Here is a 17,899-nt window from a genome sequence, read left to right as displayed (position 1 = left end):
AACAGCAGTGTGGCCACAGCTTAGAAGAAGCAAATGCTGTGCTTTGCTTGTTGTTTTTTGGAAGGGTGAGTTGCTTTTTGGTTTGGTTGGTTGGTTTTTTGTCGGTTTTGGTTTGAGGGTTTTCTTTGTCAAGTCTGACATTCCCAGCCTTCCGTAATCCTCTGAAATGGAGTGCAGCGTGGGCACAGCTACAGGGGCACGTTGCTGTCCCTGCTGTGCCCTGCAGAGATGTCACTCGTCAGCGGGGTGGCAGAGGGGATCGGCTGGGACACATCCCCGCTCACTGTAACACAGCTCTGCTGGGGGAGTGCTCTGCAGGCAGCACCACAATCAGCCTGCCTCAGGCTCCAGCCCACCTAGTCAATTTGGAGAAGTGCTTTCACCTGGGCTCGGGGCTGCTCTTGTTTCAGCCAGATAAATAGGACCTCAGTGGGAGGGCACGGCTGCCTGAAACCTGTCCTGGGACTCGGTGGCTCAGGAGTGGTGTCCCGGCACCGCACAAAGGAACGCCGCTCTTGGTGAGGTGCTGCTTCTGTGAGAAGACTTGACTTGCTATTAATAATCCCCTGGTGGTTTTTAAAGGAGGGGCTTGTGCATGCAGTGTCCTATTCAGCTTGCAGTTTGATGGGGGCTGTAAATCCCCCTGTAGTTCCTGGTGCAGTTAGCGCTCTCTGTTTGTGAAAAGCATCCTGCCAGATAGCTCAGCAGCTGGTGCAAGGACTTACCTTGTAGACTTTAAAGAGAGACAACCTAGACAAGGGTTACTGCCATGCCTTGTTCTGCTGTAGTCAGTATTTTGGCATAAGAGGTTGTGTTCAGTAGTGCCATTTCCTGTGATGGCCTTTGGGATGAGCAGATGTGGGTAAGAGGAATGCTGTTTAAATGTCCGTTAATGAAAAAAAAGCATCTGGTTTATAGAAGCAATTTAGGCAATGCAATCTTGTGATTAACTTTAGGCACTCAGCGATTGTTCTACTGAAAGTAGAGCATTTGCTGATGTGGGAAGAGAGTTAACTAAAGTAGTGAAATTTATGCACAGATTTTACTTGGGCTTTAGCTGTTATTTTCCAGTGGAAATTCAGACACTCAAGTATGTGTTTGGTCAACAGACGCTTCTCCTCTGCGTTGAGGGCTGTTAAAGAAAATAGCACTAGGTTTAGATTCTATTAAGACCACAGGGAAGGAGACAGTTTACCTTGCATGCAGCTTTGGGCTGAGCTGAAGTTGTTTTTCTTGCCTTTTGACAGCTCTTTCCCACTCGAGAACAGGGTGCACCAAACTGAGTAAAAAACAATGTTTGCTGTAATGCTGGGGCCACCTCTGTAATGCCGTGGCCTTGTCACAGCTGACTGCCTAATCTTGCTGCCTCCTTTGGAAATAGAGCTGTAAAGGTGCTGTAGAGAGTGTTGAAGGAGTCTCTGTGAAAACATTAACCAGGAGACTCCTTGTGCTTGGTATAGGCAAATGTGTCTTTTTGGCCATGAGGTAAAATCTAGTAATGCTTTTCTTAGAAACAGTAAGCTAGGAGCTTGTCTGGCTTCAGAGGTGAAGATGATGCAGCTGGAAAATATCCCTCTCTGGAGAAATTTAGAGTTGTGTTTAGTAGAGGGATGCACCAGCTGTGTCCTTAACTGGTGCAGTGCTTTCCACCAGCTCTGTTACCTGCAAAGGTGAGGAGTAACCAACCTGGATTTATCAGTGTTGTGCAGCTGATAGCTCCTGCACTGCTTGGTTGGGGCAGGTTTGTGGATTGCAGCTGAACAGGACCACCAGGACCAGAGCAGGCAGGATGAACTGGGACACTTTGCCCTTTTGAGACTGAGAACTTTGTCCAGCAGTGAACCAAAGCTGGGGCATGCCATGACATGCAGGAACCTTGATGCACTGAGACCTTTTGAAGAAAAAGGCCTCTGAGAAGGGCTTAGTTTGTTATAACTCTTTTTTTCATTGAAGTTAGTTCCTGTCTGTGTAGTAATGAAAAGTGATTTTTAGTGTACGAGTCAAGAGCAGTTGTGATAAGTGGCAAATAATTGTTAAAAATGAGCGCTGTGATGGCTTGAGAGAGTCCATTGTGGGGTTTCTCTGCCCATTCCAGGTGGTCAGGACTGTGTGCAGGGTATTGAGCCATGCCTGTGGTCTGTCCAGATTTAGCAGCAGAGGAAGCTGCAGAGCTTTCCACTGTGCTCCTCCAAGGTTCGTGGTGGCACTGACCTGCAGTTTATGTGACATGCTTTAGGCCAGATCTGTTCTTCTGGATTTCAGTATGGCATTCTTGAAAGTGTCTAACCTGACTGAAAGCCTGAAATGAGTAATTTTGGGTATTTTGTGGGATAACTGCTGTTCTCAGTGGATTAGTGATTACTTTTTTCACATGTAGTGTGGGCATGTGCTCCCATCTGTGAGGCAGCTCTATTACTCATGTACATCTGCATTTCATTTTTGTTTCTGGCTGTTCATGAACTTTGAAATTATACTGGAGGTCTTTTCCCTAATCACAAAAAGGATGAGGAACTGAAGTGATGCTTTCACCTATTTTGAGGCACTGGCTCCAGGGAACTTTTAAGCCACTTTGATTTCCTTTAGGGTAGAATAACGGTCTGCTCTTTCCTAAGAGCATGCAGCTCTGTGGATAGCAGAGGTGAGGAAAGCCCAGCTTTTTGCAGACCGGAGTTATCCTCAAAACAAAAGAGGCAGTAAGAATTCAGTAAAGAGAGCTAGATACCTCTCTGTCAGCAGCCAGAGGTAAATACTTCAGGAAAAGCAGAATAAAAACACTGTAGTGTGATCCTCCCTCTGAAGCATTCTTTCTTAATTTTGGCAACTTAATAAATTAGGGTCTTCCATGCAATTTGTTTAGACCAGTGTGTTAATCATGACCAATATGTGCCAAACCAAATATTAGTTCAATTTTCTTTGGAATCCAGTTAAAACCTTGGGTCCTGCCACGGCCATTCCGCTGGCAGAGAATGTGGTAATACACTTGTATTGTGCTGAAATACCTCCCATATGGAAATTTTGCTGGACACCCTCAACCCTGTAACAGGAAAGGTGGTCACCTGCCTCGTACTCTGAAGTTGAACTGAGAATTTTTGTCAACTGCAAATATACTGGAGAAATTCCTCCCACCCTCTTTACATCCCTACAGCCGTCAAGTATTTTGACATGGGTGTAAAAGCTGCTGTGTTTGAATTTAGAAATTGGCCAGTGGGATGAGAATGTGCAGCTGTGGAAAGCACGAGTGCTCCCGCTCTGTCACTGCTTCTCTTGGGCCCACCTATTTCTGTGAGGCTTGTGGGAGCTTAAGGGGATAAAAATGGCCAAGGTAATTAGCAGATCTGGTGGAAATCAGTTGGTCTGGCTCAGAAATTGGTGGAGGTAAGAAGGCAGTAGACAAACAGATAAAATCTGATGTGATTGAACTTACTTCCATAGAAAAGAAAACAAAAATATTATTTTAGTATTCAAATTCAAAAAATAATAATAAAAAACCAACCCAATACTTAGTCCAGGACCTCAGCTGCAGTGGCTGGGTGTAGAAGTCACCTAAATCATGCAAGGGCATGCCATTTAGACAGGCAAATAGCCTGGGACAATGGAATCCCACATTGCTTAGCTGCTTCACCTGCTGCAAAGACTACCTGCTTCTTATGGGAAATTGATTATTTGGGGGAAAATGGAAAGTGTTTTGTTTGGGGTTTTTTCCCATTTTGGGATTCTTATGACACAGCATCCCAGTGGACTCTGAGAGGTATTTAACTTACTGGGAAGGGTGGCCAAATTCTCTCCCATCTAAATACAGCATCTGCAGCAGTGTGGAATGTGTGTTGTACAGCTGTGAATGTCTCAGGCATTCAGCGTGTCTCCTTTTTCACACAATAGCTTCTATTTATGGGTTTTCATCAAGCTGGACTCATGCACTCAACATGTCTTTGTGTGTGTTTTTCTTTTGGTTTGTTTTTTTGTTCTTTTTTTTTTTTATTTTAATTACTTTTTTTTTTTTTTTTGTTTTGCTTTTTAAGGTTTGTAGAAACTCCGAGTCCCTTCTCCTGGAAGGAGAGTTACTACCGATCAGCCATGTCGCAGAGCTCTCAGCCCAGGGAATTCCTCAGCCCAGAGGTAATCCAGCATATCTGGGACCTCCTGGAACAGTAAGTAGCCCTTACGTGGAACATATGGAAGGTGTTTTAGGACAGGATGCCTCTGTAATAAGCTGCTCAGGGGATTGGTGCTGGGGAGTTTGGAATCTGCTGTACTTGTTGGTTAGATACGGGTGTGATGGTTGGATGTGTCAGTCTGTGGTGACTGACAGCTCTTGAGCTCTCCAGAGGTCCTACACCCAGGCTGTGGGGACCAAGTGACACTGATTCTCTGCCAGGCTCTGGTGGCTGAGCTGACTGCTTCCTGAGGCTCATGGCTGGCACTTCCCCTCAGGAAACAGGCTCATCACTCTGTGTCCAGGCTGCATGTTTTCCCCCTGCTGATGCCAGGAAGGGAGAGGAGGTGGTGCAGAGTTCACCCTGTCAGGTTCACTGACTGAAAGAAAACTGACTCTGTTCCCATTGCTGACTTGCCATGACTGATGCTGAAACTATCACTGCTATAAATCCTCCATGAGTTCTGTCTTTCAGTGCTTTGACTCCTCTGCTCCTGCCTCAAAGCAATTGCAGTGTCGCTCTGGGCCCTGTCCTGTTCAAGGGCTGCTGTAGTACAGTGGTGAGGAGACAGCTGTTCCTCAGTAATTCCTTACTTTGTCATGAGTCTGGCTCGTGGTGATGCCAAAGCACTGGGCACAGGGGAAGGGAAGGAAGGTGGGGTGGTGGAAAACAGAACTTGGCCAGTTTTAACTTCATTACTGTGTTCTTTCCAGGCCAATATGCTCGGTTCAGCCAATCGATTTAAACTTCATTGATGGCCCATCTGAAGATGGCTCCACAAACAAAATTGAGATCAGCATGGATTGTGTCCGGGTGCAGGACACTGAGCTGAATGACCCAATGTGGGTGAGTAATGAGAAACTTCCTTAACCCTTGGGGGCAGAAGGGGAGTTTTTGCAGGTGCTATTCCAGCTGCATTGCCCCAGGGCCATCTTCCCACCTTGGCTGGCTCCTCACCTGCTCTTCTCCTGCAGCAGCAATGGCTGGAGAGAGGGATGAGGCAGCTAAACTGGCAGGAGAGCTGAGGAGCCTCTAGCATGGGCTACTCAGCCATCCCTGCACTCTCCCTCCTTAGAGTTACTTTGACGTCAGAGGTAAAATAGATTCTGGGCACAGTTGCAATTTCGCTGATCAAGGCCAGAGGTTCTTCACTGGTTTTTCTTCTCTTGAGGGTCATACATGAATGAAAACTTCTTTTCAGACCTTGGTCGGGTTCTTTTCCCTTCCTGTTCCTTCAGGCTAGAGAGTGTTTGTATTGAGTGTTGGCCATGGGTGTCTCAGGGATATGGCTCAAGATGGGAATGCAGATGAGGTGGTTGCTGGTTCAGTGCCTTTGGCTCTAACAGACTGGCTCTTTCTTAGCAATAGCTCTTCTGAAGAAGCCAGGTGCTTTTCTTGCCGGCTGGAGCAGGAGGTTATTTCAGGAGTCTGAGTTGCTCATGTCCTGTTTCTGTTCTTCCTGGGTTTTGTATTACTTCGGGGTAGAAATAAATTGTAGTTTGAAATTGGTGCTGGTATCTGTAAATTTTCTTGTACTGTTTCCATCCTGAGTACCTGTTGTCATTCAGTTCCCTGGCTAATCAACCACAGTTTTTGATGTGGCCAGTGATGGTGTATTGGCAGTTTGCATCCCTGGCAGTGATGGTGACCTGGAGGATTGTCTGCATGGAAGGAGCCCCTGGGTCATTCCGGTCACATCTGGTTATTTTTTGATTCGGCATTTTGTGGGGCATGACGGGTGCGGTGCAAGCTTCCATCAGCATCTAGATCTTGGCTTTTTCCACCATTATAGCACAGGTCCAGTGAAATGGTGTCTCTCAATAGTCCCAAAGATTCTCTGATTTTACAGGGGATTCTGATTTTCAGTGTTGACTGTAATGGTGTGTTTGAGCTATGTCCTCCTAAAAAACAATCCCCAACAGTTTAAAGGTCATTAGCAGTAACTTTTCTCCTTCCATGGTTACATCTGGATTTGTGACCTTGAGCACAAGCTCAGCTCCCCATCTCCTCTTCCTCCAAGCTGTCTGCAGGGCCCTGTGGTGGCTGTTGGGCCCACTGAAGGCCTGTTCAGAGTCTCCCTCTCCCGTCAGTGGTGCAGTGAAAAATGAATGGAAAGTCCCTTCCCTTTGTTCTCTCTGAGCTGAGTGCTGCTGCCTGGGAAGGGGACAAGGCACTTTCTCTCTGCGATTACTTCTTGCTGATGATGGGTTTGAGCCCAGCCTTGCAGGAGGCATTTCTGGAGAGGCCAGGCTGCAGGGTGACTTCTTTTTAAGAAGTGTTTTTCACTGGCGTGACAAGCAGAAGGGGGAGCGGGGAAATTCCATCCCATCCTCACCCTTACCGTAAAGGCAGCAGCTTGGAGTACATTAATGTATGTACATTAATAAATGTTCCAGTTTGTCTTCAGTGGAAGACAGCACCTTCTCTCTGTTGAATGCTGGACAAAAGCCTTCACAAAGCAAAATATGCATTGCAAACCTGTGCAAACAGTCCGTCTTTTAAAACGAGGAAAGCTCTTTTTACTCCCCTTACCACCACCACCACCTCCCTATAAATTTGCAAACATCCCTGACAGGTGACAACTCCCCTTGCAGAGAAGTCTGTGTTTGCTTTGCTGTTTCTGGGGCTCGAAGCGGCTGCAGCTTTCATTGGCAGAGAATGTGTAGCCTGGGGCAAGGTGTTTGCTTTAATCTGAAATACCTTACAACTCTCTTCCCCTCCAGCTTCTCTTTTCCTTTGGATGGCTTCGGGGCACGAGCTTCCCTTGCACCTGTCTCTCCTGTAACCTCAGCCATGTCACTTCTAGACACGAGGTGCTGCACGCAGCTGATTGCAGCACAGGGTTGAAGAGGGCAGATAAACACAAAGGAATGCAGCAGAAACAGAGGGGCCCTAGGAGATGAGCACTGAGATCAAGGCAGAGTGCTTTACAGTATTACATTTGTCTTAGGAGGACAGCCAGGCCAGTTTTTCTCCAAAAGGCATCACCATGTGAGATTTAAATGGGTGCAGAGCAATTAAGAGTAGTTTATTTAAAGCAATTGTCCTTGTGTGGACTTAAAAGCAATTCCAGTCAGCTTATTTTAAAAGCTTTGCACCTTCTTGCAGTTTACGGCTGAAAAATGAAACTTGCAGTCTTAAAAGATGCCCATCCTTGAGCCTAAGACTTGTGTTGGTGAAACCTGTGGCTTGTTGTTGTTACTATTATTATTATTTGACTTTTGGGGATACACGTGCTTGTTCACAGTGGAATTAGTAGTGGGGAAGGAGCTGCAGTGGCTGAAGAAACTGTCCCACAAGTGGGCTGGAAAATGAGAACAAGTCCTGCCCTGCTGAGCACCCATCAGTTGTATTCACTGCCTTGAAAATGCAGCTCTTTGGGGAGAAGTCTGGGGAGGGAGGCTGTGTGACACAGAAACCCCTTTTGTCTGGGCTATAGCCCTGTCTCTTGCTGGGACCTTGCAGTTCTCACACACTTGTTTTAAGGAAGAAATAATCTTCCTGTGCCTGTATAAGAAAGGGGTAAGAGAAGCTGGTGATCTGCACTGCCATAGCTTGAAAAGATCTGGAGAGGGTCAGGAAGAGGTTTCTGGGTCTGGTATAACATTAGGCAGTCTGCAGCCTTCCCCAGCCGTGTGCCTTGTGACCGGCTCTTTCACAATGTCCTGGGTGGCCCATCCTGGCTGTCGGCCGTGGCCCTTCCCTTCCCCTGGTGTGAACCACAGGCAGCCTGGGAAACCCCAGCGAAGATCTGCCTTTTTTGCATAACTGGAGTGAAGGGCTGGTGGTCCCTGTGGGTGTGGAGAACACTTACTTTGTGCCATGGCCCTGGTGTGGGAAGGAGCTGCGGATGGCCAGGAAGGTAAGCTGCACGTGTGTCCCTGTGGGCCTCCTGCCATTCGTTAAGTACCCCAAAGGTCCCCAGCCTCCCCTCTGATCGGGGATGTAGCCAGCAGCTGTGGGGTGTGGTGGGGTGATGTCTAGTTCTCTGCATTCAGGATGAACACCGATTGCAAAGCCTGTATCCTGCAGTGCTAGAAATCAAGCAATGTTACAGCAATTTTATATTTGTGTCTGACTGGTTAAATGCCCTGGGGCATCAGGGAGGAGGGGTCTGGAGATCCCTCTCTAGGAGTGTGTGTGTGGCAGTGCAATAACCCCTGTATTGTCCTGGAGCCCTCTTAGTGCTGTCAGCCTGCTCTACCAGGTACAAAATTGCTTTCTTTTAGCACCTCCCAAACGGCCTATAAACTGTTCACTGATGCTAAGAGATGCTGGACCCAAACAAAGCTGCTTTGGGCTAAGGATCTCAGCAAGAGCATCCCAGTAAAAGTGTTATCTGAGGGGTCTGCAGAGTCTGTAAGTCTTCTGCCACCGCCATCGAGCAGTGTGGCCAGGGCTCCGGGGCCCTTGTTGGCAGGAGCTGGAGTGCTGTCCCCAGGGATGGAGCAGCCTCCATCCCCCTCCCCCTGTACATACCTTCCTGTCATGCCCCTGAGCGAGCCCTCCTCCCACAGCCCCTTGCCTAACCAGTTCAGCGGAATGCCTGCTCCCCAGACAGTGCCTGGTCAGAGTTTTCTTAACCTGGATCCATCCCTCTCTATAAAAGGCAGAGAGAATTCCTTGCCTCTTTTTATTTATTTATTTGTTTGTTTGTTTGTTCTCCCTCATCTTCTGCAAATAATTGTGGGGATTTGCTGTGTGTGGCTTGATGAGGCAGTGCTGAGCAGCCTGTGGGGTGGGTTTCTGCCCTGGGGATGGTGGTGTGTGTAGGGCTGTGTTTGGGTATACAGCTTTACGGGCTGTGGGTGTCCCAAGCCTGGTAGCTACAGAAGTTTTGGAAGTGCAACGTGTGTTTCATAGTTTTAAAACTGCGACCTTCCGTTCTGTGGCTCTGCTGTTCTCCTTTGTGCTGTAGGATAGAGAGACTGGATGTATCTTTTGTAGGAATCTTGGTGCTGAGGCTCTCAGCCTCAATCCTTTTACCAATGACACATCTCAGAATTGGTATTTGATGCTTCCCAATGGAAACAAGAAACCTTTCCCATATTTAATCTGCTGTAGGCACATGAAGGAGCCACCAAACCACCTTGTACAGGACACAGTCCCAGGCTGCAGCCCAGCAAGCTGAAGAGGAGCTGTTCTGGCCCAAGGTGGCTGCTGGCTCTCTGGTGCATGCTCTCAGCCTTAGCCCATGTAAATCAGTAATTCGTATTTGATGGCCATGCACTGGATTCCTGGCCCACATCACGTGGGAGCGGTGGTCAGGATCAGCTGTGCATCTGATGGGCAGACACAAAAAGCTCCCTCCCTCCCTCCAGTCCTGCACGACTGTTGCATCCTATCCAGTGCTTTAATATTAAAGCACAGGCTCTGAACTCTGTTGATTTTAATTGCTTCTTAAAAGTGTTTTTCTGGGTCAGGAGAAGAGAACTCTGCTTGTTGCAAGGAAAGGGCTGAAGAGGCAGATGAAAGCTGGTTATATGGGGTGGTGGAGCTGTGGGATGGCAAGGCTGTCCCAGTGTACCCACAGCAGGGCGGGGAGCTGATGTGGTGAGCAGTGCAGGGACAGTGCCTCGGTGCAGGGACTAACACGTGATGTGTGCTGCCACAGGCTCTGGCAGCTGCCACAGCCCCTCATTTTGTTGGGAAATGGTTTTGCACCTGGAGGATGAGGCCGATTTGACAAGGAGGTGCAGCAGAGCGGCTTGTGTGGCCATCCGTTTCCATGCCTAAGTATTCCAGATCTGACCATAGAAAAGAAGGAAGGAAGGACTTTGTACAGCACAGGGATGCGATCAAAGCTTTTACTACTGTCTGGTTTTTGTTTGAGAGAGTTTGAGGCTTGCCAAGTTTCTCTTCTTTGTGGTTATTTATTCGTTCCATAGCTGTGCAAAGAAAGTTGAGATTATGCAAAGGCATTTCCATAATGAGCAAAGGCATTATTCTATTGGAAGCTTCCCTCCAGCACCTCTCCTGTTTGCAGATGAACTCAGCTCTCCTAATTTAGGCTTGGCTTTGTAAGCCTGCTGGATGTTTACTCTTCTGCCGTGTAGGTCCCTCCAAAAGATCTAATCATCACATTTAGGGCTGCAGATCCAGATCTAGAAATGGTCAGCTCTTTCAGATAAGAATGAATGTAAAGAATGTATCTGTATGTTCAAATCAAAGTCTGAAGACTTCCCTTGTCTTGTGTGTAGCAGGGCTCTAAAGACATATTTATGTTTCTTTGAAATAATTTTCCCTACTTTTCCTGTGCTATTTTGCTGTAGTTCTGGCTGCAGACCAGGGATGGCTGCATGTCTTGTAGGAATGCAGCCAGTTGAAGAGTAGCATCCTTACACCAAGTGTTTTGTTTTTAGATTCTCAATGGTATTGAAGAAAACTAATGGGTGATCTGTCTGCTGTGTGATCATTTTGGTAGCATTTTTAAAACTCCTGTAAATATTTCTTTCCTTTCATCATCTTGCTGTATGTTCATCTTGGGAAGGAATAAACTAATTCCAAGCTGAAAAGCATAAACCTGCAGGGAGAGCAGTGAAATGGGGTGTTTCAGGAGGTGTGGCTTTAACTCCCTAAGTCTATTGCTATGAGCACCTGCCGTGGAAGAGTGTGGTAATTGGAGTCCTGTCCTCTGCCTATATGCAAATGCCTCCAAACAAAAGAAGCAGTCGCTTCATAAAACGTCTTCCTCAAGCAGCTAGGCCTGCCTCCAAAGGTTTCCATGGTGCTACACATGCTCCTTGGGCAAGTATGGAGCAATAATGCATTGGTGCTTATTCTACATCTTTAAAAGGTCTGCACAAACACTTAATTAAAAAGCATCTCGATCTTGAGACAATAGATTGTAGACACTTTTGCCTCTGGAGCAAGTTTAAGGTTTATGCTGGTTTGATGGGAACTTCACCCATTGTTTCTATCTAGTTGATAGGATCCTCTTTTTTTCCCCAAATTCACTTCCTCTGGATGTTTTGTTTGTTTTTGTGTGGTTATTTTCTGGGGGGTTGTTGGTTTTTTTAATTCTAAATTAAATTGCTTGAAGAAGGAAAATGAAGTCCTTTTCTCTTGTTAGCTGGAAGGGTGATGAACTGAGCTGTCTGTATCCAGCCAAATGAAAACTTTGTGGAGCTTTTTGGTACCCCTCTTTGTGGGATGAGGTGAGTAGAGGATGGGGAACACCTCACAGTGCTGTTTCAAGCTGCAGAGCTGACCATGCCAGGGAGGGTTTTCTCCTTCCAGTCTAAGACAAACCTGGAGCACAGCCCTGGGAGCGTCCTGCTCCCCTTCCTTGTCCAGCACAGCCAAAGTGTCTGTGCTGCAGCCAGCTGTGGGGTGTAGCTTTTGTTTTAAAAGTTTTCTCTTGCATTAATTGGGATTCTTGCTTTGAAGAGAGTTTTAGGCATCCAAAGTCTCACTATATATGTTGCTTTGTGGTTCTGCAGATCCTGCCCACAGTCCTCTTAATGACTATTATTTTTTCCTCCAATATTTCATGAGGAGACTTCTGGACTAGGGAATGTTTTCTGCTGAATGTCTCTACCATCTGCTTTCCACCTCACTGTCACTGATTTGATAGCACTGAAATTAATGTGGGAGTGAATTGTCAGGCAGTCACAAAAAATTAAATCTGTCTCTCTGAAGCATAGATTTAAGGAGTGGTTTGTGGCCTGGGTTCGTTTACTCACTGCTGACTGAACTCTTCTCTAATCAGCAGCTGAATTTGCAGAGATTAATGAAAGATCAAAGGAGTTTTCAGTAACAAATATATCTGTCATCTAAAAGCATGGACTTCTATCTTCAGCCTGTTTAAATAGAAGGAAAAGGTATCCTGAAGCACTTTTATTTCTCCTTGAGAGCATGGATGGGTATGGTGGACCTCATGGTGAAGTCCAGACTGGATAAAAATTAAACAAGTCTGAAACAAAAGTGATCAGTCTTTGGGGGAAGTGCAGCATTTCTTCATATGAAAAAGGGCACAAACATCCTTCCAGGCTTCCTGCCTCGGGAAGGGTGTCCCACTCCCAAGGCCTGGGCACTGTTGGGTGACAGTGGTGTGTTAATAGAAGTGTGAATGGCCGTGGGTTGCAGGGTCAGGGTGCAAACAGGCATTTGGAAGACACTTTTCCAATTATTGCAAACAGGTAGCTTTCTTTTAAATACTGGATTATTGTAAAAGGGGTTGAGTGGGAGGGAGTTGGCAGCAGAGCAGTGGCTGGTTGGAAAGAGCTGCTGTGATTGTGCATTTCATGAGACCAGTCTGTAGCTTATATAAGATAAGGGAAGAACAACACTTTCGCCTCAGCTACTTGTGCAAGAACAGCCCTGGTCTGTCAACAGTTACTCCTGTCTCTAACTGAAAACAAAAGCCCTGTAATCTATTGCTATCTCCTTCTCCCTTTCCCTGGCTAAAGCGCTTGGTCTCAGGGGTGCAGGTTTGTGCCATGACCCTGTCCTGTCTCCAGCTGGAGAGATGGGACTGTGTATGCCAGTTAGGAAGCAATTTTCATGAATTGTGTAACTTCCTCTCTCTTAACTTTCGAAAAATATTTTCTAAATATGGGGGTTTGGGAGTGGTCAATCATGCTGTGCCGAGCATCCAAAGATCCTCATGAGGCAAAAATGTAGTTTGAATGTTGAGGGTTGTTACTCCAACCAGAGAGCTGCCCTGGCTTGAACCCCCAGAGTCCCCTGGACACATCTACATGTGTGAGTGTCTACTGACCCATGGGTTTGCATTCTGCAGTGCAGAAGTGTCTACTGGCTGGTCGTTTTGGAGGCTTATGTGCTGCCTTGCCAAGATACCTTTGTCCTGATGGCTTTACCTCAAAGCTTTCATAGTGACAGCAATTTTCTCTAAAAAGAATCTCTAGGGTACAGTAAAAGTGGGAAAATTAGATAAAAGGAGCACCAGGAATAAACAGGGACACTTTTTGATTAATGATCACTATGCTTTGTCTGCCTCCTGTGTCGTACACCAACTGCGGGAGGTGAGTCGCTGCTGGCGCTTTGGTGGGAATGACCCTTGATGGGATTGCAGGGTTTTTGGTTTTGTAGACAGTGGGGAAGGTGTGGGGACCTTGCATCACCTTGGCTGGAGAGCTGAATCTCTCGGGAGGAGTGTCTTGCTGCCTCTCATTAAATGGAGCTCGGCAGCCGGAGGGCAGAGGCCCCAGGGCCTGCCTGTGCCCTTCCTAAACCAATATTGCACAGCGGTTGTGAAGGGAACTGGTTTTGTTTCACAATTCCTTTCCACCTTCCCTCTCCCTGCTCCCCCACCGCGTAGTGTTATCTCTTGACATGATGCCATTAACTCTCTAATTAGCCCTAGGGGTGTTCTGGGGGAGATAAGGAGACTGTAGGAGCTCAAATAAGCAGCGTGCGCAGATGTTTACCCAGGGTCGGAGGGCAGGGCTGTTGTGACAGGCCATTGCCTTGGGGAGGGCATGTTCCTTGGGAAGGAGAAGCTGGCCTGCACCGTGGGCAGAGCTGGGGTCTCCTCCCGTCCTTGGCAAGTCCAGCTATTTACCCTGCGCTTTCAAAATGCGGAAAAAAAATGCAGTTGGGAGTCCTTGGAAGAAGGGATTGATCCTCAGTACTAACCACGTGCAGACGAGGCATGTTTCTAACGTGAAGGTTCATACATTTGAGTGCGTTTCAGAGGAATTTCTGGGGTTCAGACCTGTCCCTGGGTCAGTGGTGAGGAAACCCGGAGGTTCGAATTTGTGCTCCCAGGTGCAGCAGAGAGGTTTCTCTGAGAGCTGGGGGTGCCTGGTCCCTCTCTTGAGCATGGATCATCCGTGCGGGGCTGGGATGCACACAAGGCTGTAGCCAATCAGCAGCAAGTAGGATGCTGCCTTTTATACCTCATCTCTTTATTTGTTCTGTCTTGCCATATATGGTCGGATTAAAAACAAAAAAAAAAAGAGGAAAGTCCCTGTTTCAGGGACCATGGTTTTTTCCCCCTCTCTTCCTTGTGGTTTGAGCAGCGAAGATCAGCTCTGCATGAGTTTTCAAGAAGGCACATTGATTTTTACCTTTTTTTTTTTTTTTTTTAAGTATTTTCCTTTTGCTCTTTAACCTGGCTTCCTGCTATCGCGGAGTACACATCCGTCCCTGTAAGATCTGCACTGGAAAGATTGTTAAAGCCAATTGGCAGAGGCTTGTTTTCTGAGCATTCAGCAGTTATTTAGAGGTAACAGAAAAAAAAAAAAAATCCACCAAAAACTATGTTCTATTTTTTCCCTTCTCCTCCTGTTATCTCAGTCCTAATTTGTAAACATTTCTGAGTTAAGTGAATGTCTCAGTCTGTGATGACGCAGTCGATCCGGATGCTATTTTTATGTGAGTGGAGAGGTCTGAGCAGATTTTTTTTCTGTGATCCGCAGGAAATTCTGCATGAACTACCTAACACTCAGGCAGGTGTGCATGCACGCTCCCCGCCTTTACAAGAAATTACACAATCTCCAATTCACACTGCAGTTGTGGTAATGACAATTTTAATTGTCACAATTTTGCTCACTTACTTGCGACCAGGGAGGGTCATTGAGAACTTGCCTGTGGTACTGGTGAGAGGAGCTGGGATGAACTGTGTAGGAACATGGGGAAAGAGCATTCAAACAAAGACTCTGAATCAGCAGTTTGACTTGGCTGACAGCTCATTTTGGAAACTTAGGGGTCTTGTTTGCTTTTTATTTTGTTCTTCAGCATACCAGCAGGAGCCACAAAGCATTGCCAGAAGCTTTCTAGACTATCTGAGTCAGACCTGTGAGAGTTGCAGCTGAAACTTTCAAATCTAACTAGCAATTATTATTTTTAGTTTCCTACGGTATTGGAGGTAAATTACTTTAAAGAGACTTCCTTTCCTGAGGCTGAGCTACGTTTTTAATTTCAATCCAACTAAGCATCCAGAGCATAAGTGCCAGGCTTTTCTCTTAATGCTTTGTTTTCTAGTTTATTCTTTTTCTGTTTGGGGTGGGGGAGAGCTTGTTGGACTCTAAACATAGAGTTAAGCCTTGTTCATCTGGCCTCAGCATGAAGTTATTCTTATTAATGTGTGAAAGCAGAGCCTTTGCCTGAATCTGTTTATTTTTTCTGATTAGGCTAATTGGTATGATAAGGCATAATCTCTGTTTACAAAGATTGTCTTGCCATGACTTCAGATCATTACAGCTGATGTTTCCCTTGGAGACCTGTCCAGAAGGCTCAGACAAATTATAACTATCACTGTCCCACAGCTGAAAAGTGAGTTTGCAGTGTGAGGAGGGTGGGGGTGTCCTTCTGCTTTTTTGACTCAGCCATTTAAGCATATGATATTTCAGGAAATCAAGTTCTCCTCTGAGAACCCCAAAGAGATGCTGCCTGGCTGGCATTAGGTTGCTGGAGGCTCATCTATATGAAAGTTTTGTACCTGCAAAAGGAGACAATCAAATAAGGGTCTGGGAACTTTTCTTCCTCATGATAAGGTAGAAAGATTCAAGTCTTTATTTTTCACTTGTGGCACTGGTGCCAGTGTGAATATCCAAGGCATGGCACCAGCCTGTTAGACAGGAGAGCATCTTAGCAGAGTGCATTTAGATCTGAAGCCAGCGAAACAAAGTTTGGGTCCCTGGGGTGATGAGAGGTAGACACTTGTGCCTGGGCTGCAGCAGTGTTGGTGGATGCAGTGTCTGGTGCCTGCTCTGCTACCCCCTGCCACCCCAGCTGGCGTGGTGGTGTCCTCCTTTGTGTCCCTTGTGGATGATGGATTTGCAAAAAGCCACTTGTCCAGCATCTGCTTCAAGGTGACCGCACAGGGTAATGCATCTGAAACTCTGAGCCAGGTCGGGGCTGTGTGTACAGAGGGCAGGGATTTGTGCTGACATGTCAATTTATTCATGCTATATACACCTCTCCTTGTGTTTGACATGCAGATCTCTCTGGATAAACTTCCACATATCTCTCTGTATCTGGGTGTTGCTTCACCCACAGCCACCTCCAGCCACCTGTGGGGCAGAAGATGGCAGATACCTCACACAACAATGCTGCATTAATGACCTGGAAAAGAAGCATCTTCTGAGTTTCATAGCATAGCTATGAAAGAGGTTTTTTGCAATGACCTGCTGAGGCTGGGAGATTTATGTATGTACCTTCTCCTGTTCTCTCCTTCCCCTCCATAGTTTTTGAACTCGTGGGCCAGTATCAAAAACTTGACAGTATTTAGGGATCCAAATGGTCATCTGAGCACAGCATAACTTCTCCTCACTGTTAGACAGCAGAAAATCCATGGGTGATGTGAATTCTTGCTCCATGTCCAGCTGTGTGCTGGCTTTGCAGTGGTGCTGCAGGGTGCTCCATTCAGCTAACGGTGCTGTGGCTGCTCCTTGCAAGCTTCACCTGGATCTCCAGATTAGCGCTGGTGTGGCTTTTTGGCTTGTGCCCATATCGGGTGAGATCAGATGAGTACATCGGGCACAGCCCCTGGTCTAAGGTGGCGCTGGGGAAGATGGAGAGGAGGGCAAGGGGCTCTGGCAGTGGTCTGTTGAGTTCTTTCTGTGATGTGGCAGACTGGCTGTGTGCTCAGGAGCACTGAAGGCGTGTGTGGCCCCGACCTGAGCTGGGATATTGCTGCTGGTGGTAGGTGGGGAGGGCTCCGTGCTCCTCTCTGCAGCCAGTTCTCTCCTTGCACTGTGCTGGCTGAAGGAGGACTTGGGGAGGTGCGCTGGAAATGCTTCCAGCCTTTTGCTTGCACCCAGCAGCTCCGGTGAGCTGTGCTTGCAGGGTGAGAGCTACATCAGACCCCTGCTTCTTGTGGCAAGGGGCTGCTGCAGGGGAAGGGGACACTGCGATCCTCTGCTCTGTGTTTGTTCTTGTTTCGTTTCCTGCCTGAAGATGGTTTTGCCGCGTCTTATTAGTGGCAGCCTTAGGAATGTGCTGCCTGCTCCAGCCTGGAATAGGTGGTGAGCTCGCAGAGTCCTTTAATTTGCGGAGCTGCCGTGTGGCAGGAAGGCAGCCCGGGAGCCGCCAGCCCCCCGAGCAGCACAGCCCGCTCGCCTCCATCTCCCCAGTGAGCCCGAGTCCGTCCCTGCGTGCCCAGGGAAGCTGGGGTTAAACGATGCCCGGGGCGAGGCGCGGCAGGAGCAGCCGCAGCTCCGGGGCAGAAGCGGGGAGGTGCTGAGGCCGTGTGCGGGTGGCAGCCCTGCCCGGGACCCTGGTCCCTCCCTGCAGAGCCCCTGTGGCCGCTGGCTCTCCCCCCGCAGCGGGAGGCTCGGTGTTGGCTGGCCGTCCGCGCTCCGCGTTTCGGCAGAGCCCCGCTTGACGCGACGGCTCCTCAAATAAAGTTCGGAGCGCTGTCAGCAGGCTGGGCGGGCCGGGCCGCGCTCTGATCTGGATGTTTGGTTTCCTCTCTCCCCCCCTGCCCGGCCCTTTGGAAAGGTGTTCTGTTTCTCCTGGCTCGGTGGCGCTTGGGGAGCAGCTGCCCTTTGTTCTGCCGTGCGGATCCTCCCGGGGGGCTCGGGGTGCACAGCGCGGACCTCGCTCCCCCGGCACGCTCCCGGGGCTCCCTGGGGGACACCAGGACAGCGCAGGGGGTTTCTCTGCTTGTCCGGGGTATAATCACAGCCGGGATCTCTCCTGCAGATCTCGGCCAAGCGCTCTTCCCGTCTTTTGAAAAGTTTGCCGTGGGCATCCTTGTCCAGGTGGTTTTTACTGAGCGGCACCCAAAAGCTTCTCCCGTATATTAATTCAACACCGTGAGTTCCTTCAGACGA

At 47.9% G+C, this 17,899-nt stretch overlaps 1 protein-coding gene across 3 annotated transcripts in view; it reads left to right on the top strand.

Moving 5' to 3' along the window:
* The first annotated feature begins 415 nt into the window (after nucleotides 1–415).
* Nucleotides 416–17,899, top strand: part of TP63 (tumor protein p63) — an 85,912-nt gene continuing 68,428 nt past the window's right edge. For all 3 annotated transcript variants that reach the window (XM_040074104.2, XM_040074103.2, XM_040074105.2), the window contains exons 1-3: nucleotides 416–518; nucleotides 4,020–4,148; nucleotides 4,868–5,000. In XM_040074104.2, the coding sequence (XP_039930038.1) occupies nucleotides 4,075–4,148; nucleotides 4,868–5,000 (207 nt within the window). In that variant the 5' untranslated portion in view covers nucleotides 416–518; nucleotides 4,020–4,074. The remainder of the gene's footprint in view (nucleotides 519–4,019; nucleotides 4,149–4,867; nucleotides 5,001–17,899) is intronic.

The sequence above is a fragment of the Hirundo rustica genome, chromosome 10 (genome assembly GCF_015227805.2).
Source record: "Hirundo rustica isolate bHirRus1 chromosome 10, bHirRus1.pri.v3, whole genome shotgun sequence".
Lineage (NCBI taxonomy): Eukaryota > Metazoa > Chordata > Aves > Passeriformes > Hirundinidae > Hirundo > Hirundo rustica.
This window is presented reverse-complemented; position numbering and strand designations above follow the sequence as displayed.